The sequence below is a fragment of the Larimichthys crocea genome, chromosome XVII (assembly GCF_000972845.2).
Source record: "Larimichthys crocea isolate SSNF chromosome XVII, L_crocea_2.0, whole genome shotgun sequence".
NCBI lineage: Eukaryota > Metazoa > Chordata > Actinopteri > Sciaenidae > Larimichthys > Larimichthys crocea.
In genome coordinates this window covers 16557161-16578898 of record NC_040027.1, presented here as the reverse complement: position 1 = coordinate 16578898, position 21738 = coordinate 16557161, and the positions used below count along the sequence as shown (strand labels likewise).

Here is a 21738-nt window from a genome sequence, read left to right as displayed (position 1 = left end):
AGATATATATTTTAGAGGAACAGGAGTTAAAGTCCACATGGTCGTAAAAAACATATAAATACATGATTAATGAAAATTCTCCCAAAGTTGTGGTTTATTAATTCTTACAAAGTGTTATGTCAGTTCCCTGTTTTCAGCAGGTTACATCAGATCTGTGTTAAAAAGATGTCTTACAAAACTGTGTTGTGTTGCACAACATGCTGCAGATTCTGACTAAATCTGCTCTCACACGCAGCTGAGGTTCTCTGTCTTTGTCTTCATCAGTTTTGATTAATTTTGTATTACTTTTACAGATTTGTATTATATGTTATTGTTTGTTCTGTATACCTCTATAAACTATACTATACTACGTCCTACATCAACTTTACCATTAAGACCCTTAAGGCATTGATGTCTTTGATGAAGGAAAGAAGAAAACAATATTTGCGACATGATTTTTTATTTTGCTTTTATGTTAAACAGCAAACACAGACAGAGCAATTCAGACACAACTACCTCTCCTTAATACATATGCGAGGGTATGCAAAGCTTGGTGTAAGATTGTTACATTTAACAATTCTTTTGTTGGAGAATGTTGTCGATCCAGGGAAGGTATTTTGATATGTCTGTGTAGACATTGGGGTAGTCTGGGTAGTTACAGTTGCGAATGTGATTGAAAGACACGATACCAACAGCCTTCCCGTTGCACACCAGAGGACCACCAGAATCACCCTGTGAAAGGGAAATATCTTAATATGTTTATTAAAGTGCAAGATGTTTATATACGTTTTAGTCTGGAAACCAGTTGACTGATTTTATTTTGCATAAACAGACAGAAAACCTACCTGACAAATTCCTTTGGTTGTGTTATATCCACCAGCACAGATAACATTGTCAGGAAGACGTCTCCATTTTCTCTTACAGACTCTCCGGTTAATGATAGACACATCAACCACTCTCAGATCATTAACAGATGTACCACGAGTTTTATTCAAACCCCATCCAGCTACCTCGCACTTCTGGTTTTCTTCTGTGCCATAACGAGGAAGCTCAATGAGTTGTACTCTTTTGCCCAGGCTAACTTCACCAGACAGCTAAAGAAAAAATCAGAACCGTGAAATTAGAAACTGTTTGTCTGATCACAGTCCACTCTTTATCAGACTTCAGTTAAACAAGTTAATGAAGGGCTGAATGAATATACTTACTTTTAGGAGCATGATGTCATGACCTTTTCCAGCATCCACATAAGATGGGTGTTTGCACCTCTTCGCAATGGATCTCTTGATGCCATTAGCCTCCTTCAGACTGTGGGTGCCTAGAATGACTTTTGCTAAAATCATTTTGCTAGAAAAGGTTTCAAATGAGAGGTTGTCAGTAGATTTTCTCAAATGCTGCTTTGCCAACAACAAATATACAGTCGTCCCTCACTATAACGCGGTTCACTTTTCGCGGACTCGCTGTTTCGCAGATTTTTTTAGTGTAATTTTGCATGCTTTTTTTTTTTTTTTCTGAATTGGCTAAGGGAGAACCGCACGTGTTCTGCGTCCTGATTAACTAAGTGAGTACTGTACAAAATGCGTGTAAAAAGGTGTATAAAAGGGTGTGGTTAGGGGTTTTACGGCCTTAAAACATGTATAATAATTGTAAAACTTACTTCGCGGATTTCGTTTATTGCGGGTTATTTTTAGAACGTATCCCTGCGATAAACGAGGGACCACTGTATATGTGAAGATAACGTGAATAATTCTTTATTTAATTTCTAATTACATCACAACTATCTAACTCACATGTCACAGTGTGCAGCAGTGAGCACAAAGTCTTCACTGATGAGGAATCCTCCACATACATGTTGACCTCTGCTGTTCTGCAACGAGGCCATGTACAGCATCGAGTTCTCCGGGGCTTTTTTTCCATTTATGATTTTACCCCCAAGTGCTGCAAACATAAGTAAAAATCTAAATTAAGTTACTATCCCATTAAAGGTTAGAGAGTAATTAAAGCATTCAGTAAACTTACCATCTCGTCCGAGACTTGTCAGAAGGTGAAACAGCAGAAGTTTGTGCAGGGCATGCATGATGCCGGCAGTAAAACTGACTTGTCTTCTTCGGGGAGTCAAATAGACTGTTTTATAGTGTAGTTTGTTTTTTTAGAAATGTGATAATCATCTATTTAAAAATGAACCCCCCACCACATCATTGCGAAATGAAAGCTTACACCTTTGTGTTATCTTTGTAAGATCATGTTTATTTCATCTGCTGCATTAGCAGCTAAAAACACATTATGCAATCATTCGTGTGAGCAGATGAACTAGTTCATTAGCACTCACGAGATACTATCTGGTTCATGGGAGAAATTTGTCAATACATCAAAATAAAGGTCAAGGTATCTTGTGCAGCAGCAGAACATCACAAACTAAAAAACACAACATAAATATTACAAACAAAAGTAACAAACAAACAGTAAATGATACAATAAATACATGCTAGAATAAGCTTCAACTTATTTACAAGAACTAAAGTTCAGTTGTTTCTCACCCTTACCAATCTCCCCATGACCCTTATTTTTATCTTGAAAGTCACCACAAGTACTCCGACATAGTTTGCTACCCAACTCTCAGCAGACACTTGTAGCAGGGCACAGATGTGAGATAGAAAAGCTTCTACATTAAATTATTTCTTTCGTTATATGAAAACATTTGTATCTGTATCTGTACTACTTGGAGTTCATAGCTGCTTAACTTTATAATGGGTCCTTCAGTCTAGTTAGCTGAGGTTACATGCAATAGCTTTATACTATGGAGACATGGAGGTAGTACACTGTGCAGCAGTGAGCACAAAGTCTTTACGGATGCATGATACATACACACATACATGATGGCCTCTGTAGTTATGCAATGAGGCCATATACAGCATGGACTTCACTGATTTATGACTATTTATGATTTGACCCCCGTTCACTTAACTTACCGTCTCTTCCGAGACTTGTCAGAACACGAGGGAGCAGAAGTTTGTGCAGAGCATGCATGATGCCAGTAAAACAACTGACTTGTCTTCTTGGTGGTGTGCAGTAGACTGTTTTATAATGTAGCTAGCTTTGTTAGAAAAATGCGATAACCATCTATTTTATATTGACCTCTCACCACATCCTTTGTGAAATGGTAGCTTGCAACTTGTATCTTTGCAATGTCTTGTTTAATTACAACACCATAACCTAAAACACACATTATGCAATCAGTATGTAATGAGTTTAACACAGTCTCTCTAAAGAAATGTTTTACTTTTTTGTATTTTGGAAACTTAGGCCTACGCTATGAAGTGATTATGTTTTGGAGCTCATAGCTGCTTTACATAGTAATCGGCCCTTCACTCTGGTTAGCTGAGGTGGCTTTATGTCTAGGAGACACTGATGTAGTAAAAAAAAAAAGATTATAATTAAGATGCAGATGACTGCTTAATTTTTCAGTTAGGTTCATTCATACATTCATTTTTTATTAATGTTTTGAACAAATTGCACATAAAATAATCTGCCTTTCTGTAATCAATGCAGCTCTGCTACATACATCACATTTACCCTCAAAACAATTTGTGAATGAGCTTCTGGGGAAAAAAGACCTCTGCATTCATTTTTGTCTTTTGATGAAAGAAAGAGAAAAGAATATTTGCAACATGATTTTATTATTTTGCCTTTGTGTTAAACAGCAAACACTGACAGAGCGACTCAGACACAACTACCCCTCCTCAATATAATGAAGGTATGCTGAAGCAAAGCTTGGTGTAAGATTGTTACATTTAACAATTCGTTTGCTCGAGAATGTTGCTGATCCAGGAAGGTATTTGAATGTCTGTGTAGACATTGGGACGGCCTGGGTACAGTTGTCCTCACCGAAAGACACGATACCAACAGCCTTCCCTTTGTAACACCAGAGGACCACAGAATCACCCTGTGAAAGGGAAATACCTTAATATGTTTTATTCAAGAGCAGTTAAGATACTTACTTAAGTCGTGGAAACCAGTTGACCCATTTTAATTCCATAAACAAACAGAAAACATACTGACAGCTCCTTTGGTTGTGTTATATCCACCAGCACAGATGACAGTGTCAGGAAGACCACCCATTGTCTCCTACAGACTTGCTTGTTAATGGTAGACACATCCACCACTCTCAGCTCATCAACAGTTGGACCGTTAGTCTTGTCTTTCCCCATCCAGCTACTTGGCATTTCATTATCTCTTATGTCATTCCAGAAGTGGGAAGTTGAATTGTTTTGCACACGTGTTGCCAGTTGAACTTTCTGAGACAGCTGGAGGCACAAAGAAATAAAGTAAATAAAAGTAATAAATAAAATATATAAGTTGTATTTCTCCTGTGCCATAACGAGGAAGCTCAATGACTTGTACTCTTTTGCCCAGGCTAACTTTACAAGACAGCTAAAGAAAAAATCAGAATGTTCTTCTCTGTAAAGTGTCTTTGAGTACTCTGAAAAGCGCTTTTAAATAAAATGTATTATTATTATTATTATTATTATTATTATTAAATTCGAAACTGTTTGTCTGAACACAGTCCACTCTTTATCAGACTTCAGTTAAACAAGTTAATGCTCATGAATCATTTAAATGAAGCTTATTACTAGCAGTATTACAATTTAGCGTCTGCTGCCTTGAATGATTATGAAAGTGTATTTTTAGAGTTTTAAATGAAATTGTTGCATTTAGGACATTTTTATTATTGTTTAACCACCACTTTTTAGATTTTTCCATTGGAAAAAAACATTTAAAAACTGCATGTCATCTGGGACAACTAGGCTGAATGAATATATACTTACTTTGAGAAGCATGATGTCATTCCCTTGTCTGTAATGCGTATAAGATTTGTGTTTACACCATTTCGCAATGGATCTTTCGATGCCACGAGCCTTCAGATTGTGGGTGCCAAGAACGACCTTGCAGCTGAAAAAGGTTTCAAATGAGAGGTTGTCAGTAGATTTTCTCAAACGCTGCTTTGCCAACAACAAAACAAAGCAACAAATGGTACATGTGAAGATGACTTAAACAATTCTTTATTTAATTTCTAATTACATCACAACTATTTAACTCACACGTCACAGTGTGCAGCAGTGAGCACAAAGTCTTCACTGATGAGGAATCCTCCACATTCATGTTCACCTCTGCTGTTCTGCAGCGACACCATGTACTGCATCGAGTTCTCCTGGGCTTTTTTTCCATTTATGACTTTACCTCCAAGTGCTGCAACGACAAACAGTGGTTGGAGAGTAATAAAAACTCTCATTTAACTTACCATCTCGTCCGAGACTTGTCAGAAGGTGAAAGAGCAGAAGTTTGTGCAGAGCATGCATGATGCCAGCAGGCCAACTGACTTGTCTTCTTGGGGGCTTCAAGAAGACTGTTTTATACTATAGCTTGTGTGATAATCATCTATTTTATATTAACCTCTCACCACATCCTTTTTGAAATAAAAAGCTGTGGTATATTTGCAATATTTTTCATATGATAAGTGCAGCTGCCAGCTGCCCAAGAACATTATGCAACTAGTATGTAATGAGTTTAACACAGTCTGTTAAATGCATTGTTTTACTTTTTTTATATTTAGGAAACTTTCAGTCTCTTCCAATCTAATGGTGGGGCCATTTTTTGCAATAAATGTAGGAAGGTTTATTTTCTTTTATCTTGGTTGTAGATCAGATTCATTCATTATTATAGTTTTTTCTCCTACATTTTAGGAGGTTATAAAGTTTTTTTTAAAACATTTTAATCACCCCTCATTTTGTTTTTTACTGTTTAGGACTTTCTTCTCGACACGTCATGATTCAGATTTAATCATTAAAGCTGGGGTAGGTAACATTAGAGAAACTAGCTAACTGAAAAAATCTCACAGGTTTGCCTCCAAAACCACTCCTCCAAAAACACATTTTCATGTGCGATGAGTGCATGGATAGAGGGCATGCAGGTAAACAGGTCTATATCAGGTCCTATCACTTCATGTTGCCCAAATATGGCGGACTCCATGGGAATATCTGTTCCCAGATATATAGGGCTCATTCTGGAAACACTTTATAATGAGTACACACTATTAAGCATTAGTTAACCATTCATCATTTATAAAGCATGTTTCTGGCCTAAATACTCATTAGTATATGGTTTATAATCACAGTTATAAATCTTTTACTCTTCATTAATAAGCCCATCTATATAAATCATGGGTTCGGCATTTCTAAATGAAGTATTACATCACTTACTAACCAGTTATTTAGTATTTGTCAGTGGTTCAAAAGATCATTTAGAAAGAAAAATGTAAATGATGAACAAACTATTTAGATGTACATGTCTGTATGCACTTACACACCCACTATTCAGACTTGTACTAATGGTTAGTGAGTGTGTTAGTAGATGTTTTATAAAAACTCACAAATTCCATTTCCAATGGATGACCTATAAACATTCATGAATTCAGGCAGTTACAAAGCACTTACTACTCGTTAATTAAGTATTTTGTGTGAGCTCATCTAAAGTGGGCACTATCTATGCCTTATAAAGCATTTACGAATGAGATTTAAAGGCTGGCAATGCTTCAAGATGACTCACAAAAGTGTCAGTTATCTTAACAGACCAAGGAGAGACACAACACAAAAGGATATAAACATACTGCATTGATATTTATTCCAACATATTGTAACTGTACAACTGTTCTGTTGATGAAAAAAGACAAACAAGGGTAAGCAAAGAGGAATAAAAACTTGCCAACACAAAAGTGGATCACAGAAGTTTAAGTACGACAAATAAAATCTTTGTTTGAAAAAAATTAAATCTGCCTATCAAAAAAAAAAGTCAGAAAATATTTCAGTGTCATAATTTAACGTAATTCTTAATACTATCTTTAAGAAAAGTCTAAAGATTATTTGAGATAGATAAAATAAATATACACAACACATGATAAAAAAAATACAGGAAAAGGAATTTTACGGCACTACAAAAACAAAGTGCACTGATTCCTTGGAATTTGGTTACAGTGGCTGCATATGTTTACTTGTATTATTTGAAAATGTCATAAATAAGTCTCAAGGGGACTAGATGTCTTCGAGATCCACCCACCAGCCATTCCTCCTCTCCCATACTGGTGCAGAAACAAAACAACAAACACAGACAATAACTTAACAATAACTTGTTTGACTGTATTTGACACTTAATGAAAGTCACTATTACTATAACATATCTTTCTTTTATGCCGAAAAAGGCTCTCATCAATGACAACAAACTCCCTTCTTCCATCAACCCGCTGGCCTGTACACCTTCTCATCCTTTCAACTGCTGTGACACAGACCTCCCATATTTTTAGCGAGAGTGGTTGAACTGGCTGCAATTGCGTCATCCATCATATCAATCTGTTGTAATCATAGACCCTGACAAAATCTTCAAAGGCAAATGAAAAGAAGTTTTTCTAAATGAATTGAGAATTGTGCCTGACAGATATTTGTTTTTCCTTTCCCATATGTTCTGTTTAAAAAGTACAGTTACATAAAATACTGTTCATTTAGGAAAGGGATTCATGCTGTACTCACTCACTCACTTACACACACATACACAGGTTTGGGTCCTAATGGTAAACAGTAAATTACTTGTTTTATTGCATACATAAAATATGGCAATTTTAAAATCATAAAACTGTACAGTACAGATGTAGACGTTTATGTCAGTATATTTTTGTGAGGGTAATATGATTTGACCAATTATGAATGCTGGATATGTTCTACTGTAGCCCCCCACTGAGGGGCGCCAGAGATCACAGGGGGCGCACACAACTTTGTCTGCTCTGAGGTTGTGAGGTTACCAAAATTATATTTGTGCACATTAATAAAATTTATAAACATTTTATAAAACAAAGTATTTATAAAATCCCAGTAACACACCTAATTGAATACTCAAAACTCAGTATAATCCAAATTGAAACATATTTTTGATACACATTAAATTCAGCTATTTATTACCAACACCCCTGACCTCTGACCTCTGAATTTGCGTAAGCAACCTTCTCGTCTCCCGCGGTCAGTTGGGCTAGTATAGGTTAGACCTGGGTAATTCATTCCTGATTGTTTTTATGAATAAAACATTATGTCTGATAAATGTAAAAGTACTGATAGTTCATCTGTATCAAAGAAGAAAACAAGGCAATATCTCGAGTGTTACCTTGATTCTGGTTTTATCAAATGACGGGACAGTTTTCGTCAATGATAGCATGAAGCCAAGCAAACTGAAACGACACCAGGAGTCCAAACACCACCAGAGTATTGGTGAACGTCGAGAATATTTTGAAAGGTAGAAGCAATTGGCACTATCAAGAAGATCAGAAAAGCTTTTGAAAGAGCTGGTAGTGATTTACAAAGAGCCACGGAGGAGTCATTTGACTACTCGCTGTTAATTGCCAAGGCTAAAAAGCCGCACAATATTGGAGAGCAGCTAAACAAACCCGCCTGCCTGAAAAGTGTGGAGAGGCTGTGTGGAATGCAGGTTGTTGATAAAGTGAAGGCCTACGCTATGAAGTGATTATGTTTTGGAGCTCATAGCTGCTTTACATTGTAATCGGCCCTTCACTCTGGTTAGCTGAGGTGGCTTTATGTCTAGGAGACACTGATGTAGTAAAAAAAAGATTATAATTAAGGTGGAGATGACTGCTTAATTTTTCAGTTAGGTTAATTCATACATTCATTTTTTATTAGCGTTTTGAACAAATTGCACATAAAATAATCTGCCTTTCTGTAATCAGTGCAGCTCTGCTACATACATCACATTTACCCTCAAAACAATTTGTGAATGAGCTTCTGGGGAAAAAAGACCTCTGCATTCATTTGTGTCTTTTGATGAAAGAAAGAGAAAAGAATATTTGCAACATGATTTTATTATTTTGCCTTTGTGTTAAACAGCAAACACTGACAGAGCGACTCAGACACAACTACCCCTCCTCAATATAATGAAGGTATGCTGAAGCAAAGCTTGGTGTAAGATTGTTACATTTAACAATTCTTTTGCTCGAGAATGTCGTTGATCCAGGGAAGGTATTTTGATATGTCTGTGTAGACATTGGGGAAGTTTGGGTAGGTACAGTAGCCTTCCATATTGAAAGACACGATACCAACAGCCTTCCCGTTGCACACCAGAGGACCACCAGAATCACCCTGTGAAAGGGAAATACCTTAATATGTTTATTCAAGAGCATTAAAGATACTTATGCATTTTAGTCTGGAAACCAGTTGACTTATTTTAATTCCATAAACAAACAGTAAACGTACCCGACAGAATCCTTTGGTTGTGTTATATCCACCAGCACAGATAAGGTCAGGAAGTTCCGCATCCCATTGCTCCTCACAGACTTGCTTGTTAATGGTAGACACAGTCACCACTCTCAGCTTATCAACACCTTGACCATTAGTTTTTGTCATTCCCCATCCAGCTACTTGGCATTTTTCATTATCTCTTATGTTCATTCCAGAAGTGGGAAGTTGAATTGTTTGCACGCTGTTGTCCAGTTGAACTTTCTGAGACAGCTGGAGGCACAAAGAATCATAAAGTAAATCAAAGTGTATTTTAAGAGGTTTATATTAAATTGTTGCCTTTAGGACATTTTTTTATACTGTTTAACCACCACATTTTTACATTTCGCCTCAAAAGAAATAAACACTTAAAAACTGCATGTCATCTGGGACAACTGGGCTGAATGAATATATACTTACTTTGAGGAGCATGATGTCATTCACTACTTCTTCCTCATCGTAATCTGGGTGACTGCACCATTTCGCAATAGATCTTTCGATGCCACGAGCCTTCAGATTGTGGGTGCCAAGAACGACCTTCGCTAAACTCCTGCAGCTGGAAAAGGTTTCAAATGAGAGGTTGTCAGTAGATTTTCTCAAACGCTGCTTTGCCAACAACAAAACAAAGCAACAAATGGTACATGTGAAGATGACTTAAACAATTCTTTATTTAATTTCTAATTACATCAAATTATTTAACTCACTTGTCACAGTTTGCAGCAGTGAGCACAAAGTCTTCACTGATGAGGAATCCTCCACATTCATGTTCACCTCTGCTGTTCTGCAGCGACACCATGTACTGCATCGAGTTCTCCTGGGCTTTTTTTCCATTTATGATTTTACCTCCAAGTGCTTCAAACATAAGTAAAATTCTAAATTAAGTAACTATGCCATTAAAATGTTGGAGAGTAATTCATACATTCATTTAACTTACCATCTCGTCCGAGACTTGTCAGAAGGTGAAAGAGCAGAAGTTTGTGCAGAGCATGCATGATGCCAGCAGTAAAACTGACTTGTCTTCTTCAGGGGGTCAAATAGACTGTTTTATAGTGTAGTTTGTTTTTTTTATAAATGTGATAATCATCTATTTTAAAAAGAACCCCCCACCACATCATTGCGAAATGAAAGCTTAATATCATGTTTATTTCATCTGCTGCATTAGCAGATAAAAACACATTATGCAATCATTCGTGTGAGCAGATAAACTAGTTCATTAGCGCTCACCAGATACTATCTGGTTCATGGAAGAAATTTGCCAATACTTCAAGGTCAAGGTATCTTGTGCAGCAGCAGAACATCACAAACTGAAAAACACAACACAAATAATACAAACAAAAGTAACAAACAAACAGTAAATCATACTATAAACACATGCTACAAATTTGTTTCACATTTTGCTGTTAAAAATGGCGGCTGGAACAAACTAGTTTTTATATTTATTTGTTCTGCATTGTGGTAGGCCAAATCTGCGGCCCGAAGGTAGGACTGACTGGGACTTCTTCAGGGTCCTAGTCTCATACAAACTGTTTAAGTAATTAAGAGAGTTGTGGGTAATTCTGCCACACACTTTAACTCCATTCTGCAATCTGTTTTCATTTTTAAAATTAAAATCGCAAAATCCAAAAATTTTTATTTAATTAATAACTAACCATTCAGACCTCTTAGTTATATACGGTTAGTTATATACGCCATCCAATGCCTGGGGGCCGGGACTTTTACATTCCACTTCCAGTCATCCAAAATGTCAATTTCAACCTCAGACAACAACTTGATCCAGCCTGTCCTTTTTATCTACTGAGAAAAGAAGTGTTCTTTTACATAACGTTTCTTACAAAGTTGGGGTTTATTAAATCTTAGAAATACTGAGGCAAACAATCAATGTTCAAACTGCCATATGTGTCTAAATGTTTAAATATTTGGATGAACGGCAGTTAATTCCACCTACTCTAAAAAACATAATATATAAGTGATTATGAAAATTCTCACAAAGCTGTGTTTATAGATCTTACAAAGTTTCCCATTTTCAGCAGGTTACATCAGATCTGTGTTAAAAGATTTCTCAAACTGTGGTTTTGTGTTGTACAACATGCTGCAGATTCTGATAAATCTGCTTAACGTGTAACAGAGGTTCTTGTTCTTTGAATCAGGTGGGTTTTATTTTGCAGTTTTTTTTTTCTTTGATTAACTTATTACTTTTACCGTATACTCTGTGGGTCTTACCACTACACATTTAGCAGCTAGGTGTTAGAACACACGTGTTCACACCAGAATATACTAATTTATGAAAGAAGACAACATTTTATTGATGGCAAATGTTCAAAGTTTACAAATACAGACTCCCCTTATAAAATCTTGATTTTGATTTTGTGAAACACTGTCTATTACAAATTCTTAGTTATTTGGGCCTTGTTGTAAATTCTGCAAATGTTACATGTGAGGGAAATACCAGTGAGAGATGAACAAATAAACAAACCCATTGTAATGGGTTCTTCAGTCTAGTTAGCTGAGGTTACATGCGATAGCTTTATATTATGGAGACATGGAGGTAGTACACTGTGCAGCAGTGAGCACAAAGTCTTTACGGATGCATGATACATACACACATACATGATGGCCTCTGAGTTATGCAATGAGGCCATATACAGCATGGACTTCACGATTTATGACTATTTATGATTTGACCCCCGTTCACTAACTTACGTCTCTTCCGAGACTTGTCAGAACACGAGGAAGCAGAAGTTTGGCAGAGCATGCATGATGCCAGTAAAACAACTGACTTGTCTTCTTGGTGGTGTGCAGTAGACTGTTTTATAATGTAGCTAGCTTTGTTAGAAAATGCGAAAACCATCTATTTTATATTGACCTCTCACCACATCCTTTGAAGAAATGTTTTACTTTTTTGTATTTTGGAAACTTAGGCCTACGCTATGAAGTGATTATGTTTTGGAGCTCATAGCTGCTTTACATAATAATCGGCCCTCACTCTGGTTAGCTGAGGTGCTTATGTCTAGGAGACACTGAGGTAGTAAAAAAAAAGATATTAAATTAAGATGGCAGATGACTGCTTAATTTTTCAGTAGGTTCATTCATACATTCATTTTTATTAATGTTTGAACAAATTGCACATAAATAATCTGCCTTTCGGTAATCATGCAGCTCTGCTACATACATCACATTTACCCTCAAGACAATTTGTGAATGAGCTTCTGGGGAAAAAAGACCTCTGCATTCATTTGTGTCTTTTGATGAAAGAAAGAGAAAAGAATATTTGCAACATGATTTTATTATTTTGCCTTTGTGTTAAACAGCAAACACTGACAGAGCGACTCAGACACAACTACCCCTCCTCAATATAATGAAGGTATGCTGAAGCAAAGCTTGGTGTAAGATTGTTACATTTAACAATTCTTTTTTTTTGAGAGAATGTCGTTGATCCAGGGAAGGTATTTTGATATGTCTGTGTAGACATTGGGGATGTTTGGGTAGGTACAGTTGCCGTCCATGTTGAAAGACACGATACCAACAGCCTTCCCGTTGCACACCAGAGGACCACCAGAATCACCCTGTGAAAGGGAAATACCTTAATATGTTTATTCAAGAGCATTTAAGATATTTATACATTTTAGTCTGGAAACCAGTTCACCCATTTTAATTCCATAAACAAACAGTAAACATACCTGACAGGCTCCTTTGGTTGTGTTATATCCACCAGCACAGATAACGTTGTAAGGAATCTGCCCATCCCATTGCTCCTCACAGACTTGCTTGTTAATGGTAGACACAGTCACCACTCTCAGCTTATCAACATCTGGACCATTAGTTTTTGTCATTCCCCATCCAGCTACTTGGCATTTTTCATTATCTCTTATGTTCATTCCAGAAGTGGGAAGTTGAATTGTTTGCACGCTGTTGTCCAGTTTGAACTTTCTGAGACAGCTGGAGGCACAAGTCATAAAGTAAATCAAAGTGTATTTAAGAGGTTTTATAAAATTGTTGCCTTTAGGACATTTTTTATACGTTTAACCACCCACATTTTTACATTTCACCTCAAAAGAAATAAACACTTAAAAACTGCATGTCATCTGGGACAACTGGGCTGAATGAATATATACTTACTTTGAGGAGCATGATGTCATTTTCTAACTTTTCATCATCGTAATCTGGGTGACTGCACCATTTCACAATGGATCTTTCGATGCCACGAGCCTTCAGATTGTGGGTGCCAAGAACGACCTTCGCTAAACTCCTGCAGCTGGAAAAGGTTTCAAATGAGAGGTTGTCAGTAGATTTCTCAAACGCTGCTTTGCCAACAACAAAAAAGCAAACAAATGAACATGTGAAGATGACTTAAACATTCTTTAATTATTTTCTAATTACATCAAATTATTTAACTCACACGTCACCAGTGTGCAGCAGTGAGCACAAAGTCTTCACGATGAGGATTCCACCACATAGATTGTCACCTCTGCGTTCTGCAGCGACACCATGTACTGCATCGAGTTCTCCGGGGCTTTTTTTCCATTTATGATTTTACCTCCAAGAGCTGCAAACATAAGTAAAATTCTAAATTAAGTAACTATGCCATTAAAATGTTGGAGAGTAATTCAAACATCAGTTAAACTACCATCTCGTCCAAGACTTGTCAGAAGGGAAAGAGCAGAAGTTTGTGCAGAGCATGCATGATGCCAGCAGTAAAACTGACTTGTCTTCTTCAGGGGGTCAAATAGACTGTTTATAGTGTAGTGTTGTTTTTTTATAAATGTATAATCATCTATTTTAAAAAAACCCCCCCACCACATCATTGCGAAATGAAAGCTTAATATCATGTTTATTTCATCTGCTGCATTAGCAGATAAAAACACATTATGCAATCATTTGTGTGAGCAGATAAACTAGTTCATTAGCGCTCACCAGATACTATCTGGTTCATGGGAGGAATTTGCTCCCATAAAGAACATCACAAACTGAAAAACACAACACAAATAATACAAACAAAAGTAACAAACAAACAGTAAATCATACTATAAACACATGCTACAAATTTGTTTCACATTTTGCTGTTAAAAATGGCTGCTGGAACAAAGGAGTTTTTATATTTATTTGTTCTGCATTGTGGTAGGCCAAATCTGCGGCCCGAAGGTAGGACTGACTGGGACTTCTTCAGGGTCCTAGTCTCATACAAACTGTTTAAGTAATTAAGAGAGTTGTGGGTAATTCTGCCACACACTTTAACTCCATTCTGCAATCTGTTTTCATTTTTAAAATTAAAATCGCAAAATCCAAATTTTTTTATTTAATTAATAACTAACCATTCAGACCTCTTAGTTATATACGATTAGTTATATACGCCATCCAATGCCTGGGGGCCGGGACTTTTACATTCCACTTCATTCATACCAGAAATTTCAATTTCACACCTGAGACAGCTGGAGGTACAAAGAATCATAAAGTAAATCAAAGTGTATTTTTTAGAGGTTTAAATTAAATTGTTGCCTTTAGGACATTTTTTAATATTGTTTAACCACCACATTTTTACATTTCGCCTCATTAGAAATAAACACTTAAAATCTGCATGTCATCTGGGACAACTGGGCTGAATGAATATATACTTACTTTGAGGAGCCTGATGTCATTCTCTATTCCTTTGTTATTGTAATCTGGGTGACTGCACCATTTCACAATGGATCTTTCGATGCCACGAGCCTTCAGATTGTGCGTGCCAATAACGACCTTGCAGCTGGAAAAGGTTTCAAATGAGAGGTTGTCAGTAGATTTTCTCAAACGCTGCTTTGCCAACAACAAAACAAAGCAACAAATGATACATGTGAAGATGACTTAAACAATTCTTTATTTAATTTCTAATTACATCACAACTATTTAACTCACTTGTCACAGTGTGCAGCAGTGAGCACAAAGTCTTCACTGATGAGGAATCCACCACATTCATGTTCACCTCTGCTGTTCTGCAGCGACACCATGTACAGCATTGAGTTCTTGAGGGCTTTTTCCCCATTTATGATTTTACCTCCAAGTGCTGCAACGACAGACAGTGTTCAGTGCCCTTTTGACAGTAAAAACAAAAGCCAGAAACAGACTTGATGTCCACCAGGACTTTAGACTGACTGTCACAACCATCACACCTGACACTGCACCCCTGATCAAAGGTATGTAAGCCCAAGGTGGCCATTAGTTTGTGAATGAATAAACTGGCACAGAGTAAAAAAACATAAGGAACAACTTGTTTATTGTTATTAATGTTTATTGTTTTTGACGTTAGTTGGTATTGTAGTTATTACACATAAAGGCGTATGGCTGTGCCTGAACCTGTGTTGACATGATGTGCATGTGAATATCAACAGACTTCCCCTGTTTAAGTTAATTGTCTGAAGGAGATCTGTGACAGAGCTGTATATATAGGCCTAGGTGCTGATATATCTCTGAAAGTCTGTCTTTATTCCTTATGTAAGAAGGTGTGTGTGTGTGTGTGTGTGTGTGTGTGTGTGTGTGTGTGCACTCTGTTCAGTTGTTAAAGGAAAAAAAGTTTAATGTTTAGCTCTCATGGAAAGAGACATAGTTAAATGTCCTTGCAGTTATTATTTCTGTTCGTATTTTATGCACCTGGTGACAAACAGAAGGAAAAAAAACTGTACAGATACTGATATATCTTAACAATGAATCATTATCTTTCTGTTGTAATGAAGTAGGCCTATTCTGGTCACAAATTAAACTGCGTGTGTGTTTAAAAGTGTATGTGTATAAATATCTTTTTTAAAAAGCTTTCAGCACAGATCACATCGTCAGAAGTTGATAAAATTGCATATTGTTCGTTTCATAGTACGTACCGAACCGAGACCACTGTATCGAACGGTTCAATACAGATACGTGCATTGTTGCACCCCTACTATCACTTGTAAGTGATGTGATACTTAATTTAGAAATGCTGAATCCATCATTTATATAGATGAGCTTATTATTGAAGAGTAAAACATTTATAAGTGTGATTATAAACCATATACTTATGAGTATTTAGGTCATGCTTAGAAACATACTTTATAAATGATGAATTCAGTATTTATTCATGCTAACTAATGCTTAATAGTGTGTACTCATTGTAAAGTCTTATTTTCAGGTGATTACACACTAATGAAAACATTCTAATGAATATCATAATCTATTTCTGCAAATAGATCCTCCTAAATCCAAACACAGGGCTGATAAGTTTTTCAACCACACCTATCTGATCATAACTCTAAATACTAATCCACTTAAAAACCGATTAAAGAAATCCGTGGTGGCAGTTAGAGTGGACCATCAGTTATCAGACACGAGACTGAAATAAAAGTAATTGAGAATTGCTATATTACTATTATGATTTTGTTTTTTCATTAACTTAAACACTATAAATAATACAACTGCAATAAGAGTGAAAACACAAACATTTTATGTGGTTGTTAACGAAAAATATTAAGCATGGTATTTGAAATACATTTCTTTATTTGAATTTTGGTCACACTGAAAACATTTTCTCAATTGCAATGAACACGCAGTGAAGCAAACTTTTGTGCAGGATTTTTACTCATTACTTATTCTGCGCCTTTGAGGACGTATGTGATCCAGGGAAGATATTTTGATATATCTGTATACACGTTAGGTACGTTTGGGTAGTCACAGTCTTTCCCCCTGTTGAAAGACACAATACCAACAGCCTTCCCGTTGCACACCAGAGGACCACCAGAATCACCCTGTGAGGAGGAAAAAGACGTTTGTTACATTTCTGTACAAGAAACCAGTTGACCGTTTCTTTGAACAAACAGAAAACGTACCTGACAGAATCCTTTGGTTGTGTTATATCCACCAGCACAGATAACATTGTCAGGAAGCTCCAGATTCCATTTCTTATCACAGACATGGATGTTAACAGGAGACACATCCACCACTCGTAACTCATCAACAGTTGGACCATTAGATTTTGTCATTCCCCATCCAGCTACTTGGCATTTTTCATTATCTCTTATGTTCATTTCAGAAGTTGGAAGCTGAATTGTTTGCACGCTGTTGTCCAGTTGAACTTTCTGGGACAGCTGGAGGCACAAATCATAAACACGAATCATAAAATAAAAATTTAAACATTGGCTAAAGTAAGAAATGTATAATAGCAGGTTTCACACTTCAATCTTATGATCAAAACAATGTGGAGCTAATAATAAAAAGAAATATTATGACCACAAAAATATATGATGTCACCTGAGGATGTGTACTTACTTTGAGGAGCATGATGTCTTTACCAAGTCCTACATTCTTATAAGATGGGTGTGCGTATGTCTTTTCAATTAATCTTTTGTTTCCAGGAGCAACTCTCCTGAGATCATGCGTGCCAAGAACTACATGTGTAAGCTGACTGAATGAGGAAACATTGAGAGGTTATCAGTACATTTTCTAAAATTGTGGCAACAACAATAGAAATCAATGAACAATACATTTCTTTAAAGAGTTTTTGTGCCTTAAAGGAACAAGATGTGAATTTATGGGTTAAAACAGGTACTGCAGTCCAAATAGTTCAGAGTCATCTCCCCCCACCTTCTCCTCCACAGACTCGAAGCTCAGGCGGGTTTCCAGATTGAAGACACTGAACCTTCATGAGCACAAAGACAGCTCCAAACTGAGCTGTGCTTTAATCTTTTCTTTTTATTAGTCAGTCTGAAATTTGGCTTTTTCTTTGCCACTCTGCTTAGAAGGCCAGTATCCCTGAGTCACCTCTTTACTGTTGATGACACTGGTGTTTTACAGGTACTATTTAAGGGACCTGTGAGGCGTATGTTTCTCAGACTAGATACTCTAATGTACTTGTCCTCTTGTTCAGTTAGGCACCGGGGTCTCCCACTCGTCTTTCTATCCTGGCTAGAGCCACTTTACTCTGCTATGTGACGTGAATAGTACACAGCATTGTACAAAATCTTCAGTTTCTTGGCAATTTCTCACATGGAATAGCTTTAATTTCTCAGAACAAGAATAGACTGACACGTTTCAGAAGAAAGAGAGAGAGGGGGAAAGACACATAGCAAAGGGCCGTCTGATGCGGGATTCGAACCGGGGCCAACTGCGGTGAGGACTATAGCCTCTACACACGGGGCGCCTGCACAACCCACTACGCTACCAACCATCATGTCTCTGGCTATTTTGAGCCTGTAATGGAACCAACAATTGCTGATGCTCCAGACTCTCGCCTAGTCTAAAGAAGGCCAGTTTTATTGCTTCTTCAATCCCCACAACAGTTTTCAGCTATGCTACCATGATTTCAAAAGGTGTTTCTAATGACCAGTTAGCCATTTAAAATGATGAACTTGGATTTGCAAACACGACATGGAGTGATGGTTGCGGATGCATGCAGATATTCCATTACAAATCAGCTGTTTCCAGCTACAATAGTCATTTACACTATTTGCAATGCCTAAAATGTATTTCTGATCAATTTGATGTTGTTATTATGGACAGAAAAATTGCTTTTCTTGTGAAAACATGGAATTTTCTAAGCAGCCCCAAACTTTTGAACGGTAGTGTATATGTATGAGAGAGAAAGGGAGAGAGACAGAGAGATGAATCAAAGATTATAACTTACTTGCCACAGTGTGCAGCAGTGAGCACAAAGTCTTCACTGATGAGGAACCCTCCACATACATGTTGACCTCTGTTGTTCTGCAGCGAGGCCATGTACAGCATCGAGTTCTCCGGGGCTTTTTCCCCATGTATGATTTTACCTCCAAGTGCTGCAAAGACAATTAAAAATCTAAATTAAGTAACTATCCCATTAAATGGCTGGAGAGTAATTAAAACATTCAGCAAACGTACCATCTCGTCCAAGACTTATCAGAAGGTGAAAGAGCAGAAGTTTGTGCAGAGCATGCATGATGCCAGCAAGACAACTGTCTTGTTTTCTTGCGGAGGGTGTCATGTACTGTAATGTTGGCCCTTTTATACTGTAGCTTGCTTTGTTGGTGTGATAATCATCATCCTCTGCCCACATCCTTTGTGAAATGTAACTTTTCAACTTTGTATTATCTTTGCAATATCTTGTTTCAGTTCCAGCATAGCCACATGAAGTACTAATGTTACAGATCTACAACTGGAAAAAAAAATATATAGATATACTGCACTGTAGGACTGTTTCAATCTTAACTGATTCTTAATAATATCTTAAGTAGCGCACTGATTTACATTTAGAAGTGCCCAGATTGTGGACACTACTTATATCTTGGAGTTTATGGTAGATTAACATTGTAATAGGCCCGATAGTCTGGTTAGTTCAGGTTATATACAGTATCGGTTGAAGATGCAGTCACATCTCCCTTACTGAAAACTCTCTCTCTCTCTCTCTCTCTCTCTCTCTCTCTCTCTCTCTCTCTCTCTCTCTCTCTCTCTCTGTACAATATGTTTATGTTGATTTGTTCTGTATACGTGACATCTATTGCACGTCTGTCCGTCCTGGGAGAGGGATCCCTCCTCTGTGGCTCTTCCTGAGGTAGAGGGTGTCACTCCCTGTACAGATTGTAAAGCCCTCCGAGGCAAATGTACTTTGTGACTTTCGGCTATACAAATAAAATCTGATTTAACTTGATTTGACATACAGTAGCTTTATGACACTGAGGTAGTAAACTAAATAATATTAGGATACGTATAATAATAATTAGGGTGGAAACCACTGTGTTTTCTTTCTCCTGTCTGTTCATAGATTTATTTTTTTAAATTAATGTTTTCAACAGACTGCTTCTGTATCAATCTGCCATCCTGTAACAAAGACTCTTATCCTGTGTTAATGAATGTCTTCAATTACCTGCTTCTCTGATAACATTGTTTATTTTTTGCTAACACAAGCCAGTTAATGCCGCTCTGCTACATCCTACATCAAATTGACCCTTAAGACAGTTTGTGAATGTCTTAATGAAAAAAAAATACCTTTGCATTCATGTGTCTTTTGATGAAAGAAAGAGAAAAGAATATTTGCAACATGCTTTTATTATTTTGCCTTTGTGTTAAACAGCAAACACTGACAGAGCGACTCAGACACAACTACCCCTCCTCAATATAATGAAGGTATGCTGAAGCAAAGCTTGGTGTAAGATTGTTACATTTAACAATTCTTTCGCTTGATTATGGTGTTGATCCAGGGAAGGTATTTTGATATGTCTGTGTAGACATTGGGAAAGTTTGGGTAGGTACAGTTGCGAAGGTGATTGAAAGACACGATACCAACAGCCTTCCCATTGCACACCAGAGGACCACCAGAATCACCCTGTGAAAGGGAAATATTTTAATGTGTTTATTCAAAAGGATGTAAGATGTTAAACAATTTTAGTTTGTTGACTGATTTTAATTCCATAAACAAGCAGAAAACATACCTGACAGAATCCTTTGTTTGTTTCATATCCGCCAGCACAGATAACGTTGTCAGGAAGAGGAAGAACAGCCCATTCTCTCTCACAGACTTGCTTGTTAATGGTAGACACATCCATCACTCTCAGCTCATCAACACCTGGACCATTAGTTTTTGTCTTTCCCCATCCAGCTACTTGGCATTTTTCATTTTCTCTTATGTTCATTCCAGAAGTTGGAAGTTGAATTGTTTGCACACTGTTGTCCAGTTGAACTTTCTGAGACAGCTGGAGGTACAAAGAATCATAACGTAAATAAAAGTATATTTTTAGAGTTTTAAATTCAATTGTTGCATTTAGGACATGTTTTAATATTGTTTAACCACCACCTTTTTACATTTCGCCTCATTAGAAATAAACACTTAAAAACTGCATGTCATCTGGGACAACTGGGCTGAATGAATATATACTTACTTTGAGGAGCATGATGTCATTCCCTTGTCCGACATTCTTATAAGATTCGGGTTTGCACCATTTCACAATGGATTTTTTGATGCCATGAGCCTTCAGATTGTGGGTGCCAAGAACAACCTTCGCGAAAATCCTGTATCTGGAAAAGGTTTCAAATGAGAGGTTGTCAGTAGATTTTCTCAAACGCTGCTTTGCCAACAACAAAACAAAGCAATAAATGGTACATGTGAAGATGACTTGAACAATTCTTTATTTAATTTCTAATTACATCAAAGTATTTAACTCACCCGTCACAGTGTGCAGCAGTGAGCACAAAGTCTTCACTGATGAGGAATCCACCACATAGATGTTGACCTCTGCTGTTCTGCAGCGACACCATGTACAGCATCGAGTTCTCCGGGGCTTTTTTTCCATTTATGATTTTACCCCCAAGAGCTGCAAATGTAAGTAAAATCTAAATTAAGTAACTATGTCATTAAACATTTGGAGAGTAATAAAAACATTCAGTTAACTTACCATCTCGTCCGAGACTTGTCAGAACATGAAAGAGCAGAAGTTTGTGCAGAGTATGCATGATGCCTGCAAGACAACTGTCATCTCTT

At 37.0% G+C, this 21738-nt stretch overlaps 5 protein-coding genes across 5 annotated transcripts; all 5 read right to left on the bottom strand.

Annotated features, from left to right (window-relative positions):
* Nucleotides 1-430: 430 nt before the first annotated feature.
* LOC104918767 (duodenase-1) lies at nucleotides 431-2130 on the bottom strand. Its single transcript, XM_019272382.2, has 5 exons — nucleotides 1996-2130; nucleotides 1767-1914; nucleotides 1185-1323; nucleotides 825-1073; nucleotides 431-711 (listed from the first exon to the last, which is right to left on the bottom strand). The coding sequence occupies exons 1-5, from the start codon at nucleotides 2051-2053 to the stop codon at nucleotides 550-552; spliced, it is 756 nt and encodes a 251-aa protein (XP_019127927.2). The 5' UTR covers nucleotides 2054-2130; the 3' UTR covers nucleotides 431-549.
* A 1576-nt stretch (nucleotides 2131-3706) lies between these two features.
* Nucleotides 3707-5333, bottom strand: LOC113747995 (mast cell protease 1A-like). The gene is made up of 5 exons (XM_027290242.1): nucleotides 5276-5333; nucleotides 5076-5223; nucleotides 4803-4926; nucleotides 4032-4280; nucleotides 3707-3919 (listed from the first exon to the last, which is right to left on the bottom strand). Exons 1-5 carry the CDS (start codon nucleotides 5331-5333, stop codon nucleotides 3707-3709), a joined length of 792 nt encoding a protein of 263 aa, XP_027146043.1.
* A 3543-nt stretch (nucleotides 5334-8876) lies between these two features.
* Nucleotides 8877-10328, bottom strand: LOC109141554 (mast cell protease 1A). Its single transcript, XM_027290636.1, has 5 exons — nucleotides 10234-10328; nucleotides 10004-10151; nucleotides 9720-9855; nucleotides 9279-9533; nucleotides 8877-9164 (listed from the first exon to the last, which is right to left on the bottom strand). The coding sequence occupies exons 1-5, from the start codon at nucleotides 10289-10291 to the stop codon at nucleotides 9003-9005; spliced, it is 759 nt and encodes a 252-aa protein (XP_027146437.1). The 5' UTR covers nucleotides 10292-10328; the 3' UTR covers nucleotides 8877-9002.
* A 2244-nt stretch (nucleotides 10329-12572) lies between these two features.
* LOC104918769 (mast cell protease 1A) lies at nucleotides 12573-15635 on the bottom strand. Its single transcript, XM_027290241.1, is given in 6 exon segments — nucleotides 12573-12862; nucleotides 12977-13222; nucleotides 13224-13235; nucleotides 13416-13551; nucleotides 15186-15333; nucleotides 15596-15635. Coding segments are annotated over 6 exon segments (747 nt in total). The 3' UTR covers nucleotides 12573-12697.
* Nucleotides 15636-16817: 1182 nt separating this feature from the next.
* LOC104918768 (transmembrane protease serine 9) lies at nucleotides 16818-21738 on the bottom strand. Its single transcript, XM_027290240.1, has 10 exons — nucleotides 21653-21738; nucleotides 21424-21571; nucleotides 21140-21275; nucleotides 20693-20953; nucleotides 20430-20586; nucleotides 19146-19283; nucleotides 18916-19063; nucleotides 17562-17697; nucleotides 17123-17380; nucleotides 16818-17041 (listed from the first exon to the last, which is right to left on the bottom strand). Exons 1-10 carry the CDS (start codon nucleotides 21708-21710, stop codon nucleotides 16883-16885), a joined length of 1599 nt encoding a protein of 532 aa, XP_027146041.1. The 5' UTR covers nucleotides 21711-21738; the 3' UTR covers nucleotides 16818-16882.

Excerpts from the sequence above, each read along its gene's own strand:
- LOC104918767 (XM_019272382.2), bottom strand. The coding sequence starts at position 2,053 with ATGCATGCCCTGCACAAACTTCTGCTGTTTCACCTTCTGACAAGTCTC. Across the intron at positions 1,324-1,766 it reads ACTGCTGCACACTGTGACAT|CAAAATGATTTTAGCAAAAG; the intron begins GTGAGTTAGATA and ends AACCTTTTCTAG. Across the intron at positions 712-824 it reads CAACCAAAGGAATTTGTCAG|GGTGATTCTGGTGGTCCTCT; the intron begins GTAGGTTTTCTG and ends TCCCTTTCACAG.
- LOC113747995 (XM_027290242.1), bottom strand. The coding sequence starts at position 5,333 with ATGCATGCTCTGCACAAACTTCTGCTCTTTCACCTTCTGACAAGTCTC. Across the intron at positions 4,927-5,075 it reads ACTGCTGCACACTGTGACGT|CTGCAAGGTCGTTCTTGGCA; the intron begins GTGAGTTAAATA and ends AACCTTTTTCAG. Across the intron at positions 3,920-4,031 it reads CACAACCAAAGGAGCTGTCA|GGTGATTCTGTGGTCCTCTG; the intron begins GTATGTTTTCTG and ends TCCCTTTCACAG.
- LOC109141554 (XM_027290636.1), bottom strand. The coding sequence starts at position 10,291 with ATGCATGCTCTGCACAAACTTCTGCTCTTTCACCTTCTGACAAGTCTC. Across the intron at positions 10,152-10,233 it reads GACAAGTCTCGGACGAGATG|CACTTGGAGGTAAAATCATA; the intron begins GTAAGTTAAATG and ends TTATGTTTGAAG. Across the intron at positions 9,165-9,278 it reads CAACCAAAGGATTCTGTCGG|GGTGATTCTGGTGGTCCTCT; the intron begins GTACGTTTACTG and ends TCCCTTTCACAG.
- LOC104918768 (XM_027290240.1), bottom strand. The coding sequence starts at position 21,710 with ATGCATACTCTGCACAAACTTCTGCTCTTTCATGTTCTGACAAGTCTC. Across the intron at positions 21,276-21,423 it reads ACTGCTGCACACTGTGACGG|ATACAGGATTTTCGCGAAGG; the intron begins GTGAGTTAAATA and ends AACCTTTTCCAG. Across the intron at positions 17,381-17,561 it reads AAGACATCATGCTCCTCAAA|CTGTCCCAGAAAGTTCAACT; the intron begins GTAAGTACACAT and ends TTGTGCCTCCAG.